Source organism: Protopterus annectens, chromosome 2.part2, assembly GCF_019279795.1.
Source record: "Protopterus annectens isolate FY-2018-M chromosome 2.part2, PAN1.0, whole genome shotgun sequence".
Taxonomy (NCBI): Eukaryota; Metazoa; Chordata; order Ceratodontiformes; family Protopteridae; genus Protopterus; species Protopterus annectens.
The window spans coordinates 130,068,312-130,093,296 of record NC_056730.1 but is presented as its reverse complement, the minus strand read 5'-3'; the positions used below and the strand labels follow the sequence as shown (position 1 = coordinate 130,093,296).

General features: G+C 36.3%; 1 protein-coding gene across 2 annotated transcripts in view; it reads right to left on the bottom strand.

Annotated features, from left to right (window-relative positions):
• RAB3C (RAB3C, member RAS oncogene family) overlaps positions 1 to 24,985 on the bottom strand; it is a 1,959,298-nt gene that overhangs the window by 1,787,913 nt on the left and 146,400 nt on the right. For both annotated transcript variants that reach the window (XM_044063807.1, XM_044063805.1), the window contains exon 2: positions 15,873 to 16,100. In XM_044063807.1, the coding sequence (XP_043919742.1) occupies positions 15,873 to 16,100 (228 nt within the window). The remainder of the gene's footprint in view (positions 1 to 15,872; positions 16,101 to 24,985) is intronic.

Genomic DNA, 24,985 nt, shown 5'->3' with positions numbered 1-24,985 from the left:
TTTATGGCTTCATACGTGTACACCAGGCTAACAACTTCTAGGTTCATATATGTCTAGCCATGCAACCCAAATGTATCCCACAAGTTACTGTGTCTTAGAGGTTATTCTAAGGTGAGTTTGTTAGTTAGGGCATGATTTAACAACTGCTACTATCCAGCACAGACAGGCATCAGACCAGGGTTGAACTTCCATTTTCCCATTCACTGATGCAGGCTCTGCTTGAATAGGGTTAGGGAAGGGCTCTGCTTCACATGTATGGGAATCCTATTCCAGAGAATGGGGATTCTCTGAGATATGTACCTGCCCCTCCAACATGTCCTATTTGGGTCACAGACATAGTTTAAATCCTTAGATATAGGAATTTTGGTGCTGTTCATTTTGTAAATATGCAAAATGTCCATCAGAGATGGATCTAAGGATGCCTTGTATGCCAGACATAAACCGCCTCTCAACAGCCTGTAGGACTCAGAGTACAGAGATAGGCCTTTGAAGTGATCCACATAAGGCATTGTGTTTATATCATGTATTCTTTTTGTAAGGCACCTCTGTGGATGTTCCAGTTGTTGCATGTGCTTAGTCAGTTGCATACAGAAAGGGGCATTTTACTCAAAGATGGGTCTGATGATGCCTGAGTACAGTGACATGGTGACTTCCCTGGACCTAGATGCTATGCCCTTAGTTACTATTTCAGTGACATAGAATGATTTTCCAACAGCATTAGACACATGTTGGTCGAAAACCAGGTTACTATCTGCATGATTCGCCAAATCTCTGACTACTGTCTCTGCTTTCAGAGGTATTTTATCAATAAGGTAGTTTTCCTGGGTGTCTGATTCCCCCAAAGGTATTATTATGCATTTCATGGCATTAAGTTTAATGCTGTGGCTTTGGCACCAGTCATCAGTCTGTGTTAGACTTTCTGTAAGATGTTAGCATCTTGGGGGGATTCTACGATTTGTATGCAAACTTGGTAATCCAGAGGCCCTGGACATTATGTCTTCACTTCCAAAAATAGATGCAAACAGGAGCAGAATTAGCACCAAAACCTGCGGTACACCACTGGTGACTAACCTCCATACCTCTCAACTGTTTTGATTTTGACAGAATGTGAAGATTTTTGCCTCATATGTTTGGTCTGTTTTTTATAAAATTTGTGGTTTTCTGTCAAATCAATGAGAAATGAATTCACTAAAGAATGACAAATATTTGAATTTCAGTCTTCATATCCTTCAAGAAATGTTTGATAATGTAAAAGCTTTTATTCTAGGAACTTTCTAAACTTATAACAGCGATATTCAACATTTGTCCCTATTTTGGGGCCTTTGACTCCACCCCCATTTTTTTGGCTTTGTCCATATTTCTTATGCTAAAAGGTTGAGAGGTATGCTGGCCTTTTTTGTAAGTGGTCTCTCCAGTCCTAACTTCCTGGGTTATGTCTGGCTGTCCTATGACCTACGTAGGGGTTTATGCCTAATTCCATAAGTTTGTTTACAGTATCCTAGTGGAGTATTTTAACAAATACCTTAGCTAGGTGAAGATAGGCAGTATACACAATTTTGTCTTTATCCTTTGCCTTGGTGACCTTCTCAAAGAAGTTGACCAGGTTTTGTAGGTATGACCCAGCTTTAACAAAACAAAACATAGTTGAGCCTAGTGTCTGAAGGTTTCCTATGTCATTATTAATCATTTCCATATATAATTCTTTCCAAGGCTTTACATATGAGACAAGTCAGACTAATTGGTCTGTAGTTTCTGGGATCCATTGATGGCCCACCACTGTGCACAGGGATGGTCGTCACAGTCATCTATTCATGTGGCATGAAGTATATGTGGAGGCTATGGCTAAACAGTGACACCAGTGGTCCTGACAGGTCATATATCAGGCTACTTTGGCAGCATTCTGGGATATTACCATCCAACGTCTATTCTTGGCCTTAGATAGTGCTTCCAAGACTTGCTACCTACTGATAGCTGGAGGGATTATTTTAGATGGAATTTCCTTGGGGGGCAGCTGTGTTTGAGGTTTGGGGCAAGGTTTAATCTGAATTTGTCAACCCAATGATTTGCTATATCTCCCAGTTCTGTAAATGTGGCTTTATTTACTAATAGTTAAACACACTACTGTGTGCTGCCTTTGAGGTTTCAGACATAGCCAAAAAAAAGGCCACATGGTTGTCCTTGGCCTGAGATATTATTTTTACATCCAAATTTCCTTTGTTTGACTTAATTATTCCTCTTAGCTGTCCATTTGGTTTGATGAGAGAGTTTTTATCTTCTTTGGTGTTACACTTCCTCCTTTTAACTATGATTTGTTTTCTTTTGCTGTACAACCTCTGTAAATTTGAATTCCACCACAGTGGTTTGTTTTTTAGTTAGTTTTGGGCTTACTTATGGTAGGCACAGCAGCCTCTATGCAATCATTGACATGGCTGAACAGAGCTTCTGTGAATAATTTTGCATAGACTGCTGTATTATCTGAGTCCAGAGGGGCTTGAAATATTGATAGGTTATCACTTAATAAAAGATAGTTTGCCTTGGAGTAGTGTCTAACTATTACAGGGTTTGCTATGCTTACAGAATTGATTTTTATTTCAAAGGATAAATAAGGGCAGTGTTCTCCCATATTTATGGGTACCAGGGCAAGTATGGTTGTATCTCTAGTAGGCATATGGACTAACTGGTCCAGGGTGTTCGTGAATACAACGTCTATTCATCTCTATGTCTGCAAATCTGGGGTCATGTAGGATTAAAAGCAATTCCAAATAACAGATACATAGAGTCAGTAAAGCAAGCATGTAAAAATCCACAAGTGAAGCAAGTTTATTTTGAATCTACAAAGCTTTTGGGAAGAACCCCTTCCTCAGTGTGTAAGGCAATGTTAAAATCAATGACTCTCTTATACATTCCAAAACATCACAGACCAAAACTTTGCCTTACTGACTCTGTGTCAGTTATTTGGAATTGCTTTTGTTGCTTGTTTGGAGTACTGTTGCATTCCAGTGGTTTACCTCCATGCTGGTCCTTTCTTGGTTTTTGGTCATGTAGGATTCTCAGTTTATAGAGAGGTAATTAAAGTCCCCCATGAGTATGGTATTTGATTGAATGATAAGTGTTTCCAGTAGGACTAAGTATGAGCTCTGGGTTTCATGGGACATAGAAGGTGTCCTATAGTTTACCAGGATATGGTCTGGGACTTTGGAGGGACTCCATTGTGTCATCCTTTCTAACCAACCCAGAGTTATGTTTTTTATTTATGTAGAGTGAGATACCTCCATTTTTAGTCCTTGTCTGTGCAGTTGTTTGTTTAAATGTGGGAAGGTACTGAAGCCTTGCACTGACAAGGTACCCTCTGCATCTTTAAAATATGTCTAAGTAACTGCACAGATGTCCACATTCTCCAAGGTAAGGAGAGCTTGGAGGGAGCGGAGTTTATTGTATAGACCCCTGGCATTGAACAGTAATACCTTTAGATATCCTTGTGTAGATTTTGCTATGTTGGAAGGTTTGTCAATTTGGCATTGCCTAAAAAGGCTCTATGGAGGAGGATAATGTTTTGGCCAAAATATGAAAGCCTAGATGGGTCAGGTGCAAAAAATCCTTGACAAGCAACACAGTTTGTTAACCATGTCTTCCCACACTGAGAAATATTGTATACCGTTAGAAGAACACCAAGAAATAAGCCAATTATTAAAGTCAGCCATCTTCAGTTCATACTGCAGCACCATCCCTGGTGAAGGTAGAATGCAGCTCAATGATAGATACATACCACCTTGTGACACATAGTCCAAGAGCACTATAATTTGTCTCTTCATACTTCTCAGGTCATTTACACCTGCATGGACTATGACTGAATTATAATGGTACCTGTGGTGCAATGACTTGAGTGCATACAGACCTTCTTGATCCTCGTTCTTGACGGGCAATTGATACTATTTTCTACATGTTCAGCCTGGTGAGTGGGATGTCAATATGTTATATAATGGAGACCTACAATGAGAGTCTTGGCTATTGTATTAGCTTGCCTCATAGGAATGGTAGTTGAGACTTCACTTCGTGGCTGTATGTGCAGGGTTAGGTGTTATTTTTGTTGAGTGGTTTAGGGTTTGTTGAGGGTACTTTTTACAGATGGAATGTCTGGGAGGACTTTGGAGTTTGGGAAGATTGCATTTAAGTGCATCAGCATATGTAGGTCTAAGTGTGGGGTGCATATTATGTGTAGTGGGTATAGCGTCTGTGTTTCTGATACCTCTCAATCTCTATGATCGAGAAATCTAGACAACGCCATATATATTGGGTGCCAAAGGACCAAGAATAGGGACAATTTTTAAATATTACTCTTAAAAATAGAAAGTTGATAGACTAACAAATTTTGCATTATTTATTTATTTTTATTTATTTTACATTTGTTAACCGGGCTAGTCTAACTGGATATATTTCCTTTTTCAGTAGAGGCCCTGGGAGAAAAGCTCCAAACATAGCACAAAATATCATATACAAATGTATAACAAATAAAGTAGGAGGAAATTAGAATACTAAAAAGGAGTCTAGAAGAAGTACAATACTAAGCAGGATGAGTATATAGGATTATATAAGTCATCTTACAACATTATATATGAGGTACTTTACAGTTCAATGATAGATTAAATAAATACCAGAAGTTATATTAATCTTACTAGTAACAGTTACTGCATACTGAGGGGAACGCAGAGTATGATTAGAATGCCTTCTCTGAAGAGTATGAAGTCTGAAACTCAAATATATATCATTATTTTCTGACTTCAGTCATCAATGATTTGCCAGTGATTTGCCAGAAAACCAAAATTTTATGAGAAGCACACCAAAAATATTAGGAAAACTCTGGATAGTCTGTGAAAATCTGAACAGTTGAGAGGTATGCTCTGATAACTCTGATAACGAGATTATTATGACTGTTTGTATGCAAGAATTTTGCCTCCAGAGACATTTTATATAAATATATATATATATATATATATATATATATATATATATATATATATATATCTCATACTGCATTTCTTTCTTTGAGGATTAAACAGTTGTCAGTCAACATAATACAATTGGTACATTGGCTTAATATAACCATATCCACCAAACTGACTGCGAAGAAATTGGAAAAGTACATATCCACATTGTCTGGTCCTTTACTGGGTAAACTAAAAGGATGTCATGCATGAAGGGTTAATAGTGGGCTGACTAAGGGGACTTTGGGAATAAAGACTAGACTAGGCTATATAATACTAAATTTGAGGAGGGGGCCTCAACATGCAAACTAGCTGCTCTATGATATTCAATATACATATGAGTTGCTTTACAATCACCGAGTTACTGGTACAGTTTCAGATGTGGTTTTAAAAAGAAAATTTGGTTTTTGGGTGCTTGTGTCTATACAAGTTGTTAATAATCACAGCTGCACAATGGACTGCAGTGAGCAAATGCTTGAAATTGATCTTTTTGGGGTATGTTTGCTTTGGGTTTTTTTTGTTTTTTTTTTGTTTTTTCTTCCTCACATGAAAGTTGTTCATGTGTGCCTGGCAATACTGTGTGCGCCCAGAGATAAACATCAGTGTTACTACTTTTACACACACACACACACACACACACACACACACACACACACACACACACACACACACACACACACACACACACACACACACAGACACACACACACGCAAACATTCTGCCCCTGCCACTGTCCTCTGAAAAGCCATGTCTATTACAAGATGTACTGATTTTTCACACACACATACACACACACACACACACACACACACACACACACACACACACACACACACACACACACACACACAATGCTATGGAAAAAAGATGTGAGATATTGTTGTATGACAAGAAAATGGAAGAGGATGATGTACTGGCTGAAATAAAAAGATGACTGTGGAAGAACGAGGAGGGGGTGTAGAAGGTAAATAGAAAAAAAAATTAAAGAATTAGAACGCTTTCTATAAATTCTTTTGTGTTGCTAAACTTGTAAATAATTAGTGTGTTAATAATTGATTTAAAAGGTTTTTTTATACATAAAATGAATGTAAATGTTATTAAAGCACCACTACTCCATTTTATAAAGGGGGGTTTTAAATCCACTTGAGCTACTACCAACTCAGGCAGAAGGGACCTCCATTTAACATCTTATCTGAAGGACAGAAAAGGGGATTCACATTTTTCTATATTTAGCCAGCTGCCTTATTTTTGCAGACTATTTCTCACATGGTCAAGGGTCTCTGGTTTAAATTAAAAAAGTCTTGCCCTGAGTGCATCAGATTTTGTTTGAGAAGATGTGTGCTTGGATGTGAATGTTGAGGACCTGTGGAACTAGCAAGAAAATTTAACACTACATAAATGTTAAAGAAAAGATGGCTCTAATCACTGTTTTTAGGTATTTGAGCCATCTTTGGACTCCTGCCTTTCTGTTGCTAATCATACACTATAACATACTGATGCGGTATGCAAACATATAGGGGGAACCAGGTCCTGCCCCCTTTGCACAATAGCTAAGGTAGGTTAGAATCCGCAGGCCCAAGACAGATCTTCACAAATGGAGATTGCACCTAGGGGTCTTCCAGGAATTGTCCTACCTGTGGGGAACTCCTTACATAGATCTGTTTGCCTCCAGCCACAATAGACAGTTAAAGAAATTCTGCTCCAGCACTCCTTGCTCACAGGCCTAAAAGACAGATGCTTTTTTATTCCTATGAATGGGAATATGCCTATATGCTTTTCAACTCTTTCCACTGATAACACGGGTTCTTCTAGAAATACAGAACGTCTCCCAAAGGATCATTGTGGTGACTACCTTTTGACATGGGCAACAGTGTCTCTTCCTTCTTTTGTAATTGGCTAGGGTCATTACCACAAGATTCTACAGGGGTTTTTGATAGGACAAAATCTATTTCTTCAAGAGACCGCACGGTTGATAAAAATGTTAATACCTTTCAGGCACTTTTTTTTTTTTAAGATATGTAACAAGTGTTATAGGAGGGAAATAAACCTGCTACTATAAACTCATATATGGGTAAGTGGAAAAGATTTTCTAGTTGGTGCAAACCAGAACCTGGAAACCTTTAAGGCTCAGACTCCTTGGTTTTACAGTATTTGAGTAAGCTATTATCCTCTGAACTGTCTTATCTTCTGTCAAGAGTAATCTCTAGGCCATCTACTCTTAGATTTCCTCGTTTTACACTTTCTCAATAGAAACAATTTTGAAAATAAGATTTAAATATCTGCCTACCTAAAAGACTACAGGTAAAAGAAATAGTTCCCTCTTGGGATCTTTATTTTGCTCTGGGAAAATCTTAAACCATTTCCAGTTGAATCTGCTCACAAGGACAACTGAAACTTCTTATTTTAGAAAACAGTATTACTCTTTGTTCTGACTTCTACAAGAAGGATGTCTGAGTTACAGGTTCTTGTGCTGGGGCAATTTGGAGAGTAAGTCCTTTCGTTATACCTAAATGTTTCAGAGTTTACATGGAGCTATGCTATTCATCTCCTTGATTCTTTTCCAGAACCTAAAAACAAAGGAGAAATAATTTTACAAACTCTAAGCATCCAAAGGCAAATCAGCTACTACAACTGCAGTCCAATGATCACCTGTTTGTCCTGTGAAGATAATAAAAATGGACAATTAGTGTCAAAACTGACAATTTATAAATGGCTGCCTCATGGTATTGCTTTTTGTTATTCTCATCATAACAAAACAATTCTGAGCAAAGTCAGGACCCACTATTGAAACATACTAGAGGCAATATCTTGTTCATTTGCTCACACTTTAATCAGCTATTACAAACTGGATTCTTGACAGCACCTTGTCACCTGTACACACCTTTATCCCTTTATCAAGTTCTACAAGCTAGATTATTTTTCTAGGTTCACAACGGAATTGCTAAGACTACTCGACATGCACTCCTGAATTCCCATCCTTCTTCCTCCTTCATTCCCTTCTTTATAAGCTCTGCTATTCATGCCATATAGGCTAGGCTACTCCAACAGTGATCCAATGATGAACATAGTACAGCTGTGTAAATAAACTTACCATAAAAGTAGATATTCAGATATATTACTGTTGCAGTAGCCTTACCTTCCATCCCCCTCTTTTTTGCATTCTTATGCCAGAGTGTTGAATTATTATTATTATTATTATTATTATTATTATTATTATTACTATTATTATTATTATTATTATTATTATTATTATTACTATTATTATTATTATTACTATTATTATTATTATTATTATTATTATTACTATTATCATTCCTATCTGACAGGGCTCTGGCCTCCCTTTGTTGAGGCGAGAAAGCTCTAAAGATTCAGCATCGTAGCGACTGGCTTTATATTACTCTCCTCAAGCCGTGCAGTGGCTAGGGTGTGTGGAAGTTGCCCTAAAGATCTGGAAGCTGCCTGGCTGGTCCACTCCTTTGCAAGATGTCCCATATACCTTACTCTGCCTCAACAGTGCTCTATTAGAACATTTTCTGTTATGGTAAGTTTACCTACATGAGTGTATTTTCTTACTACTGGTGTTTCTAGAGTGAAGGGTAAAAGAGAACACAGTTTATGATGACAAAAGTTCATTGTTATAACGTTAATAAATAAAAAAAAAAATGTCATCTCTTAATTGTTTGTATGATACATAAATTTCATGGCTCTTACCCAGTCTACATAGTTAAGCTGGCAAAACCTTAGTCATCTGTCAGGTCTATGATTTCTATATTTTTACAACTTTTTTTAATGCTGGTAAACAGATTGGTCTGTCAACTTCATCTGGGGCCTAATAGGAAAACTGTATAATGGGTTCAGGACACTTCATCTCTAGTGCTGACAGTCTAAAGAATACCCTTCCTTATACGATAGCATTTACTAAGGACAGAAGTAACCTGAGCGACAATCCTTAAATGAATATCTATAACAATACCTAAACCCTTAACAGTCCTGGAATAGAAATAATTCCATAATTAATATTGCATGAGTATTTACTCTTGTCCTCACACATTTTTGGTATTAAAACACAATATCTAAAAAGCTTTACGAAATATCATTGTTTTGTCAATTTCTTATTCTGAAGACAGTTTTAGGACTGTCAGCATATTTCCCTTTTCCCATTACTCATAGAAAATAAGGAAATAAATATGGTGAACAAACAAAGTCCCAAAATACAGCCTCAGCGGACATTGACTTCAACTATGTTTTTTTTTACTAATAATTTGATCCCTATCTTAACTCAATGCCTTTTTTCGATAGCTTTTTTTAGCCCATTCAATGATTTAAACAGAATTCATCATGTTTAAAATCTTACTATGAAGCAAAGAGTTAAATGCCTTAGATAAGATTATATACATGATTTGCAAGGGTTAATCTATCACAAACTGTCAAACACTCTTTGTAATGTTACTTTGACATAAATGCCCAAAGATACATCATGTAGTGTCATATAATATATCAAAAGTAAGCCTTCTCATATTGGTCTTTTACCTTCTTTCCTCCACAGTGTTTACTGGTTCCCAAAGTTTGTTGCCATTCTGAGTCACCTCCAGTCAAAATCCTTATGGAATGGAATCTGAGTGTGACCTTATATTAAACTTCAAGAAGTCTACCAAGGGCCACAAAGCAGGCTCCTTTTTAACTACACAGCAGTTCATTGCTGCTTATGTGAATAGCAGATACGAGGCAACTCTAGCTCACACTTCATGAGATCAGAACATCATGCTAATGTTCCCAAATTAAATCATATCAGTATCTGGCTTATGAATGCTGTTTATACGTCACAATGCATTTGAGGTAAACAGACATGCCACATTGAAAATTGGTTTTAATTGCCATTTAAATCAACTACAATGTCAGCAATCCAAACAGGAAATCACTGCAGACATTGTCATCTTATACAAGATATCCTGGAGATAATAAACAGTTACTAGCATTTGTATTTCTAAAATGAGACTAGTCACAATAATTGTCAGCATTATTATTAAACAGAAGTGTTTTTGCAGCAAAGATTATTTTTACCTAATCTTTAGAATAAAAATCTTTGTGCTATTTTTTTCCACAACCTAAAAAAGAAAGAAAGAAATAAAAAGTACATTCCACGGAGAATAATATGCAAACTGAAATAAATAGACATTGATAGAAAGAATCAACCACTATCTCATTCATTGGATAACAGTCACATACATTTTCAGTTTTGGTTATAACTGTACACTTTCAGGCACAAATCTTACAAAATGCCAGACAAACTTTAATTACTATTAATCCAATTCTTCTTTCACCTTTGTTCTCACTTGTGACTGCTGAATAATCATCACAGATGTAAAGTACAATTCTGCAATTTTCGGAAGTACTGCTAACATAAACAGAATCCATCACTGTCTCATCTAAGGCACACGGATTAGCCTACAGTGTCTACAAATAATTTGCCCAAAGTATTTACTCATACTGAAGGGACATGGAACAGAAAATGAATAAAAAAATGTTCCTTTGCATGCCAAACCATCGTGTTTTAAGTACTTTCCTTGTTTGGCTGAATCCAGTATTTCTTACATCTCAGCCTAGCAGAAATAATAAAATATTTATGGCACAAATGGATGCAAAGCTGAAAAAAAAAGCCCTCTACTTCTGCAGCTGCTCAGTTGATGTCAGGCTCAAATGTATGTGACTGACAGAATGGCTTGAGTAATTAATGAGCTGTAAGAAGCCCTAATATACCCAGAAGAGCTAAGTTTGATACCCCTGCTAACACCATTATATTACATGACTCTTAGCAATTTACTTAAGTGCCACACTGCCTCAGTTTCATCACTGAAAATGATCTTTCTATACATCCATCATCATCTGTTTACTAAGGGTTGAAAATTAAAATAAAAAAGTGGCCATAACGTTGCAGCACTGAGTCAAATAACTCCCATACCATATAAATAAGTAATACCAGCTACATATGCTCAGAGATACGTATGGACAGTACTAAAGTTCATGAACTGTAGAGTAAGAGTTGTGGGATATATCTATGTATGCATTTATTTACTTTATATACAAAGTCATTTATTTTAGTCTTTTGAAAGTCAAATAGTCATGAAAGTTATTTTATAGTCAGTGGGAAGACTGGTCCAGCTACATGCAGAGTACAGAGATGAAAGAGAAATCTACACGCAATGTTTCATTATTAAAACTGCTCTAAATACTTTGCTGTACCAAACTGCATTCTAATCTATATCATATGTGCAAAAGTTATGCTGTATGTATCTCCAATGTATAACTGGGTATATATACAATGTCTGTCTCAAATATTAAACCTTTTCTCAATTGTATCCATAATGCATGCATAACAGTGAACCAGAATACATTCAGCTATAAGACTACTTCCTACTCTATGTAAACTGATACCTAATAATACTTAATTGTATTCTCCGAGTACCTTTACCAGTCAAGCTATCTGCTCAATGTATTTGTAACAATATGTCTTCTCTACTAATGCATCATTTTAACATGTTAATGCCTTTTGGCCCAGGCCCTAGCTGGGTAACAAAACTAAACTAAATAATAATTAAAAAACAAAACACTTTCTGCCAATGATCAGTCACGCAGGCAAAAATATAAATAGATAAATAAATTGCAAGAAGTACAGTCTCCATGACATATATCTGATAATGACTTATAGGCATTCCCATATATTTCGCAACATTTCAAATACATATATATGCAATGATTGATATAAATAATCAAGCTACAATAAATTGTTGAAGTATGTAAAATAGTCAGGTTTTAATGCAATGAAACTGAGTGGCTGGAATGATTTACAAGTAATAGATGGGGGGTCTAAAATACACAATGTAAAAATTTGTAAATATACAATAGAAATTTTCTTGGAAGAAATATGGATAACATTTTAAATGGAGGGAAGATTGACACTGGACAGCAAGAAGCACAAATTAGCACTAAAGATTTGATGAACCTGAATTCTGAGGAAAAACTAATATCAAACATAAATTGCTCCAATTTATTTTAATCATGTAAATAAGGTGATATCATCAACTAACTTCTTCAAGCTATAAAAAATCTACAAACATACATGCTTTCTAAATATTTCAAGAATTCTCAATGGATAAAAATCCAGTTGGGAAATACTCTTTATTTAGCGATACCAGCAGACAGAAAACCATGAGTAACCTTTAATATCTGAGACTTCTTTTGTCAATACAAATTTAATACTCATGGATTTATTGAAAGTAGGTGATCAAAGCATTTAGCAGTGACTGCTATTAATATTCTTTGTATTCAACGACTGATTCTACATATTTGCATCTGCTATTGCCTGATAATACATAAAACCTGATGAAGTGCTAAGATATTAAATACATCCTTATATGGAGCATTTTCTAATTTATTATATTTATGACATAAAAGTGCTCACATATTCTCCACTTCATTTTGTTAGAGTTAATACATAGATATAACTGTACATTTAGAGCACAGTCGGTTAAGAGCAGGTCTCCAATTGTAACCTCGTTATTATGTGTTTGCGACATGGATACCAAGAAATTCACTGGAAAGGTGAATCTTAGCATTCATGTCGAATACGCATAATAGTGGGTTATGATCTTTGAGACCCGATCATCTTTGTAGTACAAGGAGTCTTATCTTCTCTCTGTACTACCTGTTAAAAAACTGAAGTCTTTTACTGGCTTTGAAAACCAGTAAAGCACTTAGCAAGTGTTGTCGCATAGGCATAAAGTAAGAAAAGAAATCGGACAGATTTTAAATACTACCCTAATTTAAATAAGTTACTTTCAGACTGATGTCTATACATTTATGTGGACATAGGAGGAAAGATATTCAGGGACTGTTGAGAATGAAGGAAAGCCCCTTCCCTTACAACCAACTGTAACAGCATTTAGAGGTTGTATAAGATTTGTGACACAACTTTGAAAGCACTGTTATGATCAAGTCTTGTGCTATGGAAGTGTGTAGCAGTTTATGTTTTTTCTGATTTTGGGCACTCCATGCAGTACAATTAGCTTCCAGGTTAAATGCATATATTTTATTTGTTTGTTACTGCAATATGTGTCTACAAAAAGTGCATGCATCTCTAAAGCATTTTAGGGATGTTAAGACATAATAATGTCATTCTGGTGTGCTTCCAGCACTTCATTCTGTCATATTCATAAAATGTGTCTTTACAGCCAAACATGCCTTGACATCATTTTACTGATTAAAATCATTTATTTATTTATTTTAATAGATTTTCTGCATCAAAATCTTTTCAATAAAACAGTATTTTGATATCATTTGAGCTCCTTGGATAGCATAAGGTACATATTTGAAACAAAGCTCATCAAAACTATACCACTGGTACACTGTCTACTAAAACATGACCACTTATTTCTTTTGATTTATTAATAAGCATCTTTTCTTCTCTTGTAAATAATAAAATGGGTAGATCATCTTTATACTGCACCTCATAATACATACTAGATGCATACAATTCAAATGTTACATTATATTTTCTTCAGTGTTTTTAAAATTATCTAATAATATTAGTGAACTTATTCTTCGTTCACATAACACCCAAAATTATATTCATGCTGAAAAATATTTCCGCATCTAAGCTTTACAACTTTATCATGAAATAAAAATGCTCTCTGAAAAAAATAATAACATATGTTTGTTAGGGTATAGTGCAGCAGTTGACTGATGAGGGATTTGTTGACTAAATTTAGCAAACTCCAGTTTAGTTGACATGTAAAATGCTACGAGAACAATTCTTGCCATCCTGCAGGGTCCAGGAGAGAGCCTGTTCCAGTGATTTACTTTTTTTGATTCCACTAAATGGGTTTAGTGTTGCATGCAGTGATTTGGTATTATTCAACATTTAAGAATACAATTAATTGCTAAAGTCTGGTTTGTGTATAATATTTGCTTATTTCATCACAAAACAACTGGAACAGAATTACTGCTGCTCTGTGAGCAGGTTTTGTTTCAATCTAATGCACACAAAGTCGAAGCCATTAATATATAGTTTCTCAAGAAGTTATCTATGTGAATGGTAACTGTCACCAACACTATGTAGTTATGGAGTGCAGATGGTAACCCTAAATCTTATCGCGGGCACCAACTGATCAACATAGTTAAGTGAAGTCCTAAATGAAAAACAATTTGAGGTCACTGCATTCAGAGCATTTTTTATTTACAGAGTGATACTGCTTAATAAAAAGTAATGTTGTGGTATATGGTTTGACTTGCTCTAAATACAGAGTAACACATTCTGCAACAATTACTCATAGGGCTGTAGATGAAATTAGAAGTACAGAACAGTATTCTATGAAAGATTACTATGGGCTTGCTACAGATCAAAATGTTTTGTTATCATCCATAATTGATTAGAAAAACAGTTTTAAAATAAAATGAGGAGATAAATGTAAAATATGCATTTCATGGGGGCATTTGCATAAAATTTCCTCTTTCAATAGTATTATAAATGAATAACAATAGATATGATGCTGATGTCTTAGAGTAACAGAGTGTATTTATATCAGATATTTCGTGATCCAAAATTTAACTTACAGTGTAAGTTTAATATTCAAGACACATTTTGTTATTGCAGGGTATGCTTAGAAGATAAACTTTTCTAACATAAATACAATGAGGTGTTAGTTACATAAAAGGAGAATATAAAACATGAAAATATAGTGTTAAAGTGAGTCAAGAATCCCTTTACTAGGTACGTTTCAAGACCTATGCAAACATTTTACTACAAAATTGTATCATATATTTTTTCTAGTGCAGTAAACTAATTAAGTTACATGCTATGGATACACCAACTTAATGCATTATACACTTGAAAACGTAGAAGCTTCTGGGAATATATGGGAATAGATATAGAAATGTATGTAATTCTTCCACAGCAGTGTGTAAATAATTTCACTTACATGATCCTAGCTTTTCGTATCTGTCAGTCATTCTAAGATAGCATGCTTCAAGTCATTATCTCTAATCTTATATCATTCCACTTCACTAAATGACCAGTAGTAGTACCACTAATGAAACCAAGTCTTACAATCAGTTCAAGTAGTTAGAAACCACATGCTATCACCATTCGAAAAAGCAAGGCAATACATTAAGACCACTAAAGAATGTTGCCATGGGTGGCACAGAGATTCAGCAGTTAACACTGTTGCCTAACAGCACAAGGTTGTCCAGTTCAATTCACGGCTAGGGTGCCTTCTGTGCAGAGTCTGCATGTCCTTCCTGCATTCGCCTGGGTTTCCTCTGGGTGCTCTGGTTTCCTCCCACATTTCAAAGACATGCATCTGGAGCTTTTCTCCCTGGGCCTCCTCTAAAAATGGGCTGACTCAGTCAGACTTTCCAGTAGACAAATGTTAAATAATTAAATAAATAAATAAGTAAATGTAGTCCAGTTATGTGCGAGCTGAAATTTCATCAGTAACATACAGTCCTCAGACCTTCCATTGACTATTATTGACTGTTGGATTTGTCTGAGAAATCAAAACATGTATTTTATCTTCCAGTGAAGAGCTGGTAATGGAAGGTAGGCAGCATTTCACAGATATATAATATTGGCAGCATCACATGCCGCTTTAGTTCTTCCCACTCCATAATGCACAAAACATCTACCAGGGGCATTCAGTAAAAAAAAAAAACTGAAAGAAGGTCTCTCTTAACTTAGTTGTTTCCATTACAATGTTTGTAGTTGTTTCCTTCCTATTCTAGGTTGTTTCATTATTCACTGCAGTAATACTTCCTTCATTCATAATTTTGGCTTTGCTTCCTTCATGCCTATACATTTAACAATCTACAGCACTGAGACATGCTAATACACTTACCCAGATTTGCAGTTTTATTCTTTTTTCATTCTTGAAAACTGTTTTCACTTTGAAGTCAATTCCTACTGTGCTTACAAAAGCAGATGTGAATGAGTCATCAGCGTAGCGGAAGAGAAAGGAGGTTTTCCCGACACTGCTGTTTCCAATAATTAGCAATTTAAACATGTAGTCAAAGTTTTGATCAGATGTGTCTTTCTGGCCAAACCTGGCATCTTGAGAGGATGTCATCTACACAAAAAGAAAAAAGAATCATAAGATAACTGCTAATGGTTTGAGTTATCTTACTTTTCATAATCTATGCACAACTTTCATTGTGAAAGTGAACTGCAATATTCAGTTAGCATCTAAGATATTACTCTGAAGCAGATAAACAATTAAGTAGAGAAAGTACACTTGCATGAGATAGTCACATAAGAGTATATCCTTTCAGAAGAGAATAATATTGTCACATTATGACAAAATGGGCTTATACTCAGGAATATCAAATGTCATCTGGTCTATTTTTTCCAAGCAAGTAAAGGTCGCTTTTTGGTTGGAGTTTATTTATTTGTTTATTTAATGTTGTTTACTGGGATAGAGCACTGAACAAATTTGACAATTTCCAGAATCAGCTCAGGTTGCATACATAGTTAAACAGTAAAGCAGTATTAAAGGTGTAACTAAATTATATTGTATAGTGACATAATATAACATAAAAATAAAAAATATATACATATTTACAAGGAGATTTGAAAAGAAGTGGGATCAGGAGTACACAATACATTATACAGGCATTAATAAGTGAGCTAAATGTGGTGAAGACAAAATAATGGGCATGGTATATACAAGTGTGCAGGGAAATCTTAGCAACAAAGAGAGCAGAAATTGTAGAACACTAGCAGCTGTAATGGAAGAGTTAAAGCAGGAGAGGTGGATTTTAAATATATAGTAGGAATGGATAATGCAGATGGGGAAGCAATGGGTATGAGTTTATAATCTGGAGCAGTTAGGAAAGTAAGCAGCCAGGGTTTTCTAAGATTAATTCAACAATGCAATCATGGGAGTCAGGTGACATGACTTGTGTTCTGACATGTGAACTCATATTGTTCAGTTTGGTACTGTTTGAACTGACTTCTGAAATGTTTGTAGACTCTGATTTCAGTAACATCAGGTGGCAAAGACTACCACATTTTAGTGGCAAGAAAAGAGAAGCTATGATCTGTGGAACAAAGTTCAGTGGATGGTCTTATGACAGTAAGACCATAAGTGGATTGGCTTCTCAGGCTGTAGTGTGGATTGGATGATGTTAGTCTAATAGTTGGTGGGGGGTGGGGGTTGGTGTAGTATGCCAAGAAGGAAATTGGCTCTGCCTTTCATAGGAAGCCAATTTGCTTTTTCCTTCGGAGTTGCAATGATGCTCACACTGGGGACAGATGATCATATAACTGTTCCTCTACCATCAACTGTTGTGCACCTCATCAGTTTCATAAAAACAATTAAGATCCTACCATAGTAAATGAAACACATTACACAGTCCTGAGGCTATAAGCATTAAGACTGCTGGGCAAGCTAAACGTTCCAAGCTGCAATGTATCTTTCACCTATTTCACAATGCATTAAATGCTCTCCCTCTCTAAACCTTATGTTAGCCTTGCTAAGGGAACATGACACACAAAACCTTCTTTTTTAAGGAAAGTGAAGTTGAGTAGCACTGGCAGATGATAAGTACCTTGCCCACCCCCACCCCATCCACACACACCTTTTTATCATAAATTCACTTTCTTTCAGATTCACATTCCTGATTTAAAACCATTTCAGCTGTTCTCATTACAATCCACCAATGCTCATACCCATCAGTTACACAAAGTTCACTGTAAACATATCAGATGTACACTTGTGATTTAAAAATATGGCCACTGGAAAATATTCCAACTTTAATTAAATAAATGGGCACTAGTCCTGCAAAGTTAGATTGTTGACTGTTCCACTTGGTCATGACAGTCAGAGCCACCATTTTCATCAAAATATAGCTCCTGTACTTAGCAACTGCAGCCCTATTGTTGAATTAAACAAGTAATTATGGGCACAATAATGTATTTCAACTTTGTTTCACACAAGCACATAGTAATCCAAGCAATACAATTTATTTCATGCAAAAGCACACTAGTCCTACAAAGCCAGACTACTAAAAATGGGCAAAAAGAGAATAGGTTGCTTTCATCCACAGATACCACATCTGAGTGTGATAAAAATAATACCTCCAAAACTCTTAGTGAATGAATCATGGAGAAAGCCAATTATAATGAGGGATAAACATCCATAATCAGAGACAGATTTTAAATGTTTCCCTTATATGCTTAAAATGTTGATAGAATAATAGTCTATTACATCTGCATGCATTGTCCGAGGAACATGAAGTCTGAAATCAAATGTCTTTGATTATTTGGTGACTGCAGCCCTCAATAATTTTCAGAAAACCACAAATATTATAAGGCACAGACCAAAAATAAGAGGCAATGCCAGCGAGATTATGTGAAATCAAGGCAGTTTCAATTTTTATTTCCCACAGACAACAGCAAGAAAATATTCCAACTTATTTCATAGAAATTATATATTAGTCCTGTGATTTGTTACACTAAAAATAAAAGATAGCTTCAACTTTGTTTCACAGAAGCAGTAGTCAGAGAGTAAATATTACAGCTTATGTCATACAAATGCACATTATCTCTTAAAGTCAGAAGTCTGAACAAATGGTATGTTGCTTCCATCTGGTTTCGAGCTTGGACATACCAAAATAATAAACTTAAAAAAGCATGTTCCTCATGCTATCATGACCCACCTCTGCAGTTTCAAACTAGTAGTGCACATCTCCCCACAATACTATTTAACTATCAAAGCTGTTCTGTTTATTATCTTCCCAATAAATCATGCTGAGGCAATGAAAAGAAAGGTGTGCTGCTTTATACATGGATCACATCAGACTGTTTCTTTCTTTATTTTCAAAACACAGTTTATTTTAATAAATAAATAAGTAAAGGGCTCAAAGCTAAACACTGTCACTAGGCCACACATTTGCCGATGACAGGTAATGTGAGAATACACAATTAATATTCACAGTGTCTCTCATTTAATGCTTTCTTAATTGAAAACTAAAGGTGCATATGTTTCCTTGGTGATTGTTATGTTCAGTATGTAAGCTAAAATGAGTTAGTAAAATTGACCATAACATGCTGACTAGTCATGGCACTCCCACCGGGTTCCACCCAACTCTCCCCTATTACAATTTAACACTGGAGGAAAGGGTCATTTCTAAGGCTGGACATAATCTTTCAGCTCTAAACTTATGGTAAATATATACCTACCATACCTGGTAGGAGTAGGTCCTCCCTCGGTACTTCAAAGAACAAAATCTTAAACTCCTGACAAGGATGGCAATCTCATAAAACATACTCTTGATAAATGGCAGCACACCCAAAAAGATAGGGATCTGGATATCACATTTAGTTTGAAATGTTTTGCAGGTCCATTGAGAGAAGACGATGAGGTTGCTGGATAATTATCATCAAGGTCTGCAAAGTTACTGAGGAAGCTAAAACTCTGGGAGAATGAGCCTACATGATTTGAACTAATGACATTGCATTTAAGATAATTCAGTCACCCATCTAAGGGTAGTTTGGGCCACTTTATGATCACTTTTTGGAAGAAAATGAAATAAAATGTTGAGGGCCTTTGTATATCAGGCCAGATTCATTAATGACTACACTAAGTGTACACCATCTGTATTCAAAAACATCCCTAGCACTTTTTTGTGCTTTCTAGTCATTCATAAAGATTATACTAAGTGTACATGTAGTCTACACTTTGCTGTAGCCTTTATGAATCCATTTCAATATTTAGGCTGCAAGAAAATCAGTACAAAAGCTAAAATTAGGAGGAAGAAGGTGTGAGTTATGCTTGTTTTGACTCTTCACTCAGAATGGTGTACATTTTGTGTGGGCATTAAAGAATCCCAGGAATGGGCTTCATTATAGTCAAATAAGATTTCAACTGATAATCAAGTTGCAAGTAGTCTACAATTGTTTAAATCCTTGTTGCCACCCCCACCACCTTCCAACCATCAATCCTCTTCAACTATTGAAATGATGGGAGAGTTAATTCTGACCTTTCTAGTATCCCTAATATGATGGCATTTTTATTATGGATGGCCTAACCTCTCTTCACCTGGTGAAGTGAGCACTTGCATAAGCATAAGAACTGCCTATGCTCTCCTAACTGTACAGATGGACTCCTCCATAAGTACCACCAAGGGCTACCATCACCAGCTTGCATAGTTATGTCAATGCCCTCTCTTTGCATTATGGCAGACCTCCAGAATCCACATGACACTGTGTCAACACAGTAGTAGTTTGAGCTGGCCATTACTGCGGTTCCTCCCCGAGGATGAACATGTCTATTCTCTCTCTGCCTATGTGGTTAAGCCACTAATCAGACTTGGGTCACATGGGTTGTGGTCAGGGCTTCACTCCTCAATACTTCTGAAGAAACTCACTCCCCAGAATTTTAACATAAAGTAAAGAACAAATAAATGCAGTGACTTAGCTTTGCCTCTGCTGAAATTTCAGGTGTAAAGGTAGGGTTGGTCCTATCAGAAACTCTGTCTTTGTTAAATACCAGATAAAGGGAAAGGTCAGAAGAAAGAGCACAAAACTATGAAATCCCCCCTGACTGATATAAATCCTTCCAAGAAAACAGGTTTCCATTTAAGAAACTTAAAGAGCTTAACTTAAATTTTCCAGAAAAAAGTACAAATTCTGTGAGGGCCCTGGATCATGTAGGACAGGCCTCAACATAAAGGTACCACATAATTTCAATAAGACTAATAAGTTTGAATCCTGGCCATGAATAAATATACATATGGCAACCATTTTCATAAAAAGAATGTGAGATATTCCAGGAGGCAGGAATGGGAGCAGGAAGATAATTTAAGCTGTTTGTGTTAGTACAAAATGAAAGAATAAAAATGAGATACATCTTCAGTTAGATAGACAACTCCGCAATCAAACAAAAAGACAAATACTGCATGGCAAAAAAATCATACTATTCCTATATTCAAGATAACCACAAAAACAACCCTAAGAAATTCTGGTCTTCTGTAACACCACTCCTCAACTCATGAAATAAAAATAATCCCAATCCATACTCCAATATACAAACAGCCACCATATTCAACACATACTTTTTAGAGTCAGTATCCAACCCAAAAGTAAACCCAACTCATTCACCCCAACCCATTACTTCTTCTAATACCCCCAATACTAACCTCTATACACAACACACATCGCACACACACAACCAATCCCTTACTCATAACCAAAAAACAAACTAACCCCAGCTTCATTTTTCAGCCCATCCCTGTATCTCAAATAAAAAAAGTACTACAAAAACTGAAACCTTGCTCAGCCTCAGCAGACAACCTCCCACCAGAATATTTAAAGCTTCCTGTGGATCAGTAGCTTTTCCTGTTAGCACCTTAATAGATCCATAACTTAAACACTTGTCTCTCCTTCTTCTTGTTCTTTTGGCTGCTCCTGTTAGGGGTCGCCACAGCAGATCAACTGTTTCCATTTCATCCTGTCCTCTGCATCTTGCTCTGTCACACCAACCATCTGCATGTCCTCTCTCTCCACATCCATAAACCTTATCTTAGGCCTTCCTCTTTTCCTGTTACCTGGCAGCTTCATCCTTAGCATCTTTTTCCCAATATACTCTGCATCCCTCCTCAGCACATGTCCAAACCAATGTAATCTTGCCTCCCTGGCTTTGTCTCCAAACCTTCAAACCTGGGCTGACCCTCTAATATACTTATTCCTAAACCTGTCCATCCTCATCACACCCAGTGCAAATCTTAACATCATCAACTCTGCCATATCAAGCTCAGACTCCTGCATTTTTGTCAATGCCACTGTCTCCAACCCATATAACATAGCTGGTCTTACTACCCTCTTGTAGACCTTCCCTTTCACTCTTACTGGTACTCGTCTGTCACAAATCACTCCTGACACTCTTTTCCACCCACTCCATCCTACTGTACTCTCTTCTTCACCTCTCTTACACACTCACCATTACTCTGAACTGTTGATCCCAAGTACTTAAACTCATCCACCTTCACCACCTCTACTCCCTGCATCCTCACCATTCCTCTATCCTCCCTCTCATTCACACACATATATTCTGTCTTAGTCCTGCTGACCTTCATTCCTCTTCTCTCTAGAGCATATCTCCACCTCTCCAGGGTCTTCTCCACCTGTTCCCTATTCTCACTACAGATCACAATGTGATCTGCAAACAACCCAGCCACTGGGGATGCGCAAGCCATTTTTTTTGTGCCAGTCCCAAGCCCAGCTAAATGGGGAGGGTTGCGTCAGGAAGGGCATCCGGCATAAAATTTTGCCAAATCATACATGCAGACAACTGAAACACTTGTCTCTAAACTATGGAAAAGATCATATATTATCCTTTCACATTAGGAAGACAACTGTACTGACATCACAAACATTTGTCCTATTACATTCTTGTCCCCCCTTTCTAAGATTCTAGAAAAATGTGTGTACCCACAACTCCTCTGCCATCTTCCACACAACAACCTACTTTCCCACTATCAACATGGCTTTAGACCTGCCCCCAGTACCTCAACAACCTTATTATTTTTCATGTAATCTGTCAACAATGCCTGTGACACTGGTAAACTAGTATCTGCAGTATGTCTAGATTTGTCAAAAGCATTTGACATGGTATCTCACCCCAAACTCCTTAAAGAACATTCCAGCACTGGTCTATCCCCCCTCCTCCTCACTTCAGTGGTTTTCTAGCTACCTAGTTGACTAGCAGCAAGCAGTAAAATTGCAGGGGTCTATCTCCCTATATCTCATCAGCCCCACAGTTGCACCTCCAGGTTCCATCCTTGGCCCATTACTATTTAATCAGAAGGTGAGAACAGTCCGGAAGCCACAAACTAATAAAAATCCTAAACCAGCTGTCAACAAACCCGAACTCCAGAAAGGAAGTGCAGTAAATTAGACAACCACAAATCACAGGCACCAAATCTTTTATTTAAGTTTAAATAAGGACCAGGGATAAACTAGTTCCTATATTAAAACAAAGGCCAATCAGTATTGATGGGTAATATTAAGACTGTTATTTAGTATTACCAGCTTCTTTATTCTAAAAATGACCTTACGTAAAACTGAATTTACAATTTTCATTCTATTTTACTCTGATTCATTTTATTGGATAAGTGTTTTTAACATGAAATGTTATTATTTAATTACTTGATTGGTATTGTTATATAAATGTATTTTGATGAAATTTTATGCAATCATATGTTATTGTCTGCTATATTTTTATAACTGAATGTGTAAATATCTTATGTATAGTATGTTAGCAATTATTCTGGAGCTTTCCCCCCAGGCCTCCGCTGAAAACGGATAGCTCTGTCCAGTCGTACCTTCCCGGTAAACAAATGTAAAATAAATAAAATATAAAGCATTAGGGCTATGGGATTTTTTTGTATTCTGATTAAGTCTTTCTTAAGACGAAAAGCTAACTGAACATTTTGTAAGCTTAAACAAAAGATTTGGTGCTGTGTTTCATGGTGGTCTAATTTACTGCAGTTCCTTTCTGGAGTTCGGGTTTGCTGGCAGCCATTACTATTTAATGTCTTCATCAATAACTTACATACATCCTCCTGTGAAGACACTCTAATCCAATATACAGATGATTCCACCATCATCTGCATATCAGACAAATTAACTCAACTACAACAAATAAAACAGCAATCTTTCTCTTCCATAGCTCTCCAATGCCAACTCCTAATGAACCCCCGAAAAAAAACAAAGCTCCGTCTCTTCACCCACAAACCCCATAGCTCCAACAAAACAAACTTCAAGATCTTCTCAGCCAACAATACTGAAATTTAATTTGTTCAGCAAACCAAACAGGTGTCACAACTGACGATAATTTCAAGTTTGACCTACACATACAAAACAGTATTAAAAAAAACCCCAAAAACTAGGCATGCTATGCAGGAATAAAAACTTCCTCATAACATCTACCAAAATTACCTTGGCCAAAACCTACCTCTTGCCCTCACTGTTATATGGGGCTCCAATTCTACCTAACTTACAGACCTCCCTAAGAAAAAACTAAAAACCTGTTATAACAAAATTGCCAAATTTGTCATAAACACAATCCCTCTAACTCATCACTGTAAAGCCCTACATTCCCTAAGATGGTTTGAACTCCCCCTCCACCTCTAATACATACAACTTACTACAATATACAAAATCTTGCACAACCCACTAGCTTGTCCTGCTCTTAGCCCATTAATCAACTTTTATATCCCAAATAAACATCTGAAGACAAACAACCCCTTATAACTTATAAAACCTAACAAAACCCCAGGCCTAATCCTTTACTCTTGTTCTATGGCAAAACTATTGAACTTTCTTCCTTTAACTATCAAAACTGCTACTAGCCTGCAGTCCTTCAAAAGCTCTATAAAAGAATACTTCAGCAAAGCTTGGAGGTACTTCTGCATGAGCATAGGCTGAGGTACACTTATACCTTTTCTACCCCTATTCTCTCTGTTCCCACAACTAAACTTACCCTGTCCCCCTACTCTACACATACTACTGATTTTACACTCATATCTTTTCGACATCTGTACCTACTATCTCCTATATCACACCCTACTCTTTTCTACACTTACTATCCTACACTTTCACCAATAAAATGTATAACTAAATTTCATGACCTGTAGAATTTTAATAATGTTTTAGGAAAATTATCTGTTATGTAAATAATGCTGCATTTTCCTATTATTAGGCTTTCCATGTAATTTGTGCTTGAATGTTATGACTTTATTATGTCTGTCAAGTTTTTCATTCTATCTAATGTGTAGTTTTTTGTATTTGTGTTTAAATGTTATGACTTTTTTATGTCTGTTATGCTTTATATACTGATAAACTAATGTATTAACCATATGTATCTGGAGCTTTTCTCCACAGGCCTCTGCTAAAAGTGGATACTTTATGACCCAGTCAGACTTTCCTGGTAAACAAATGCCAAATAAATAA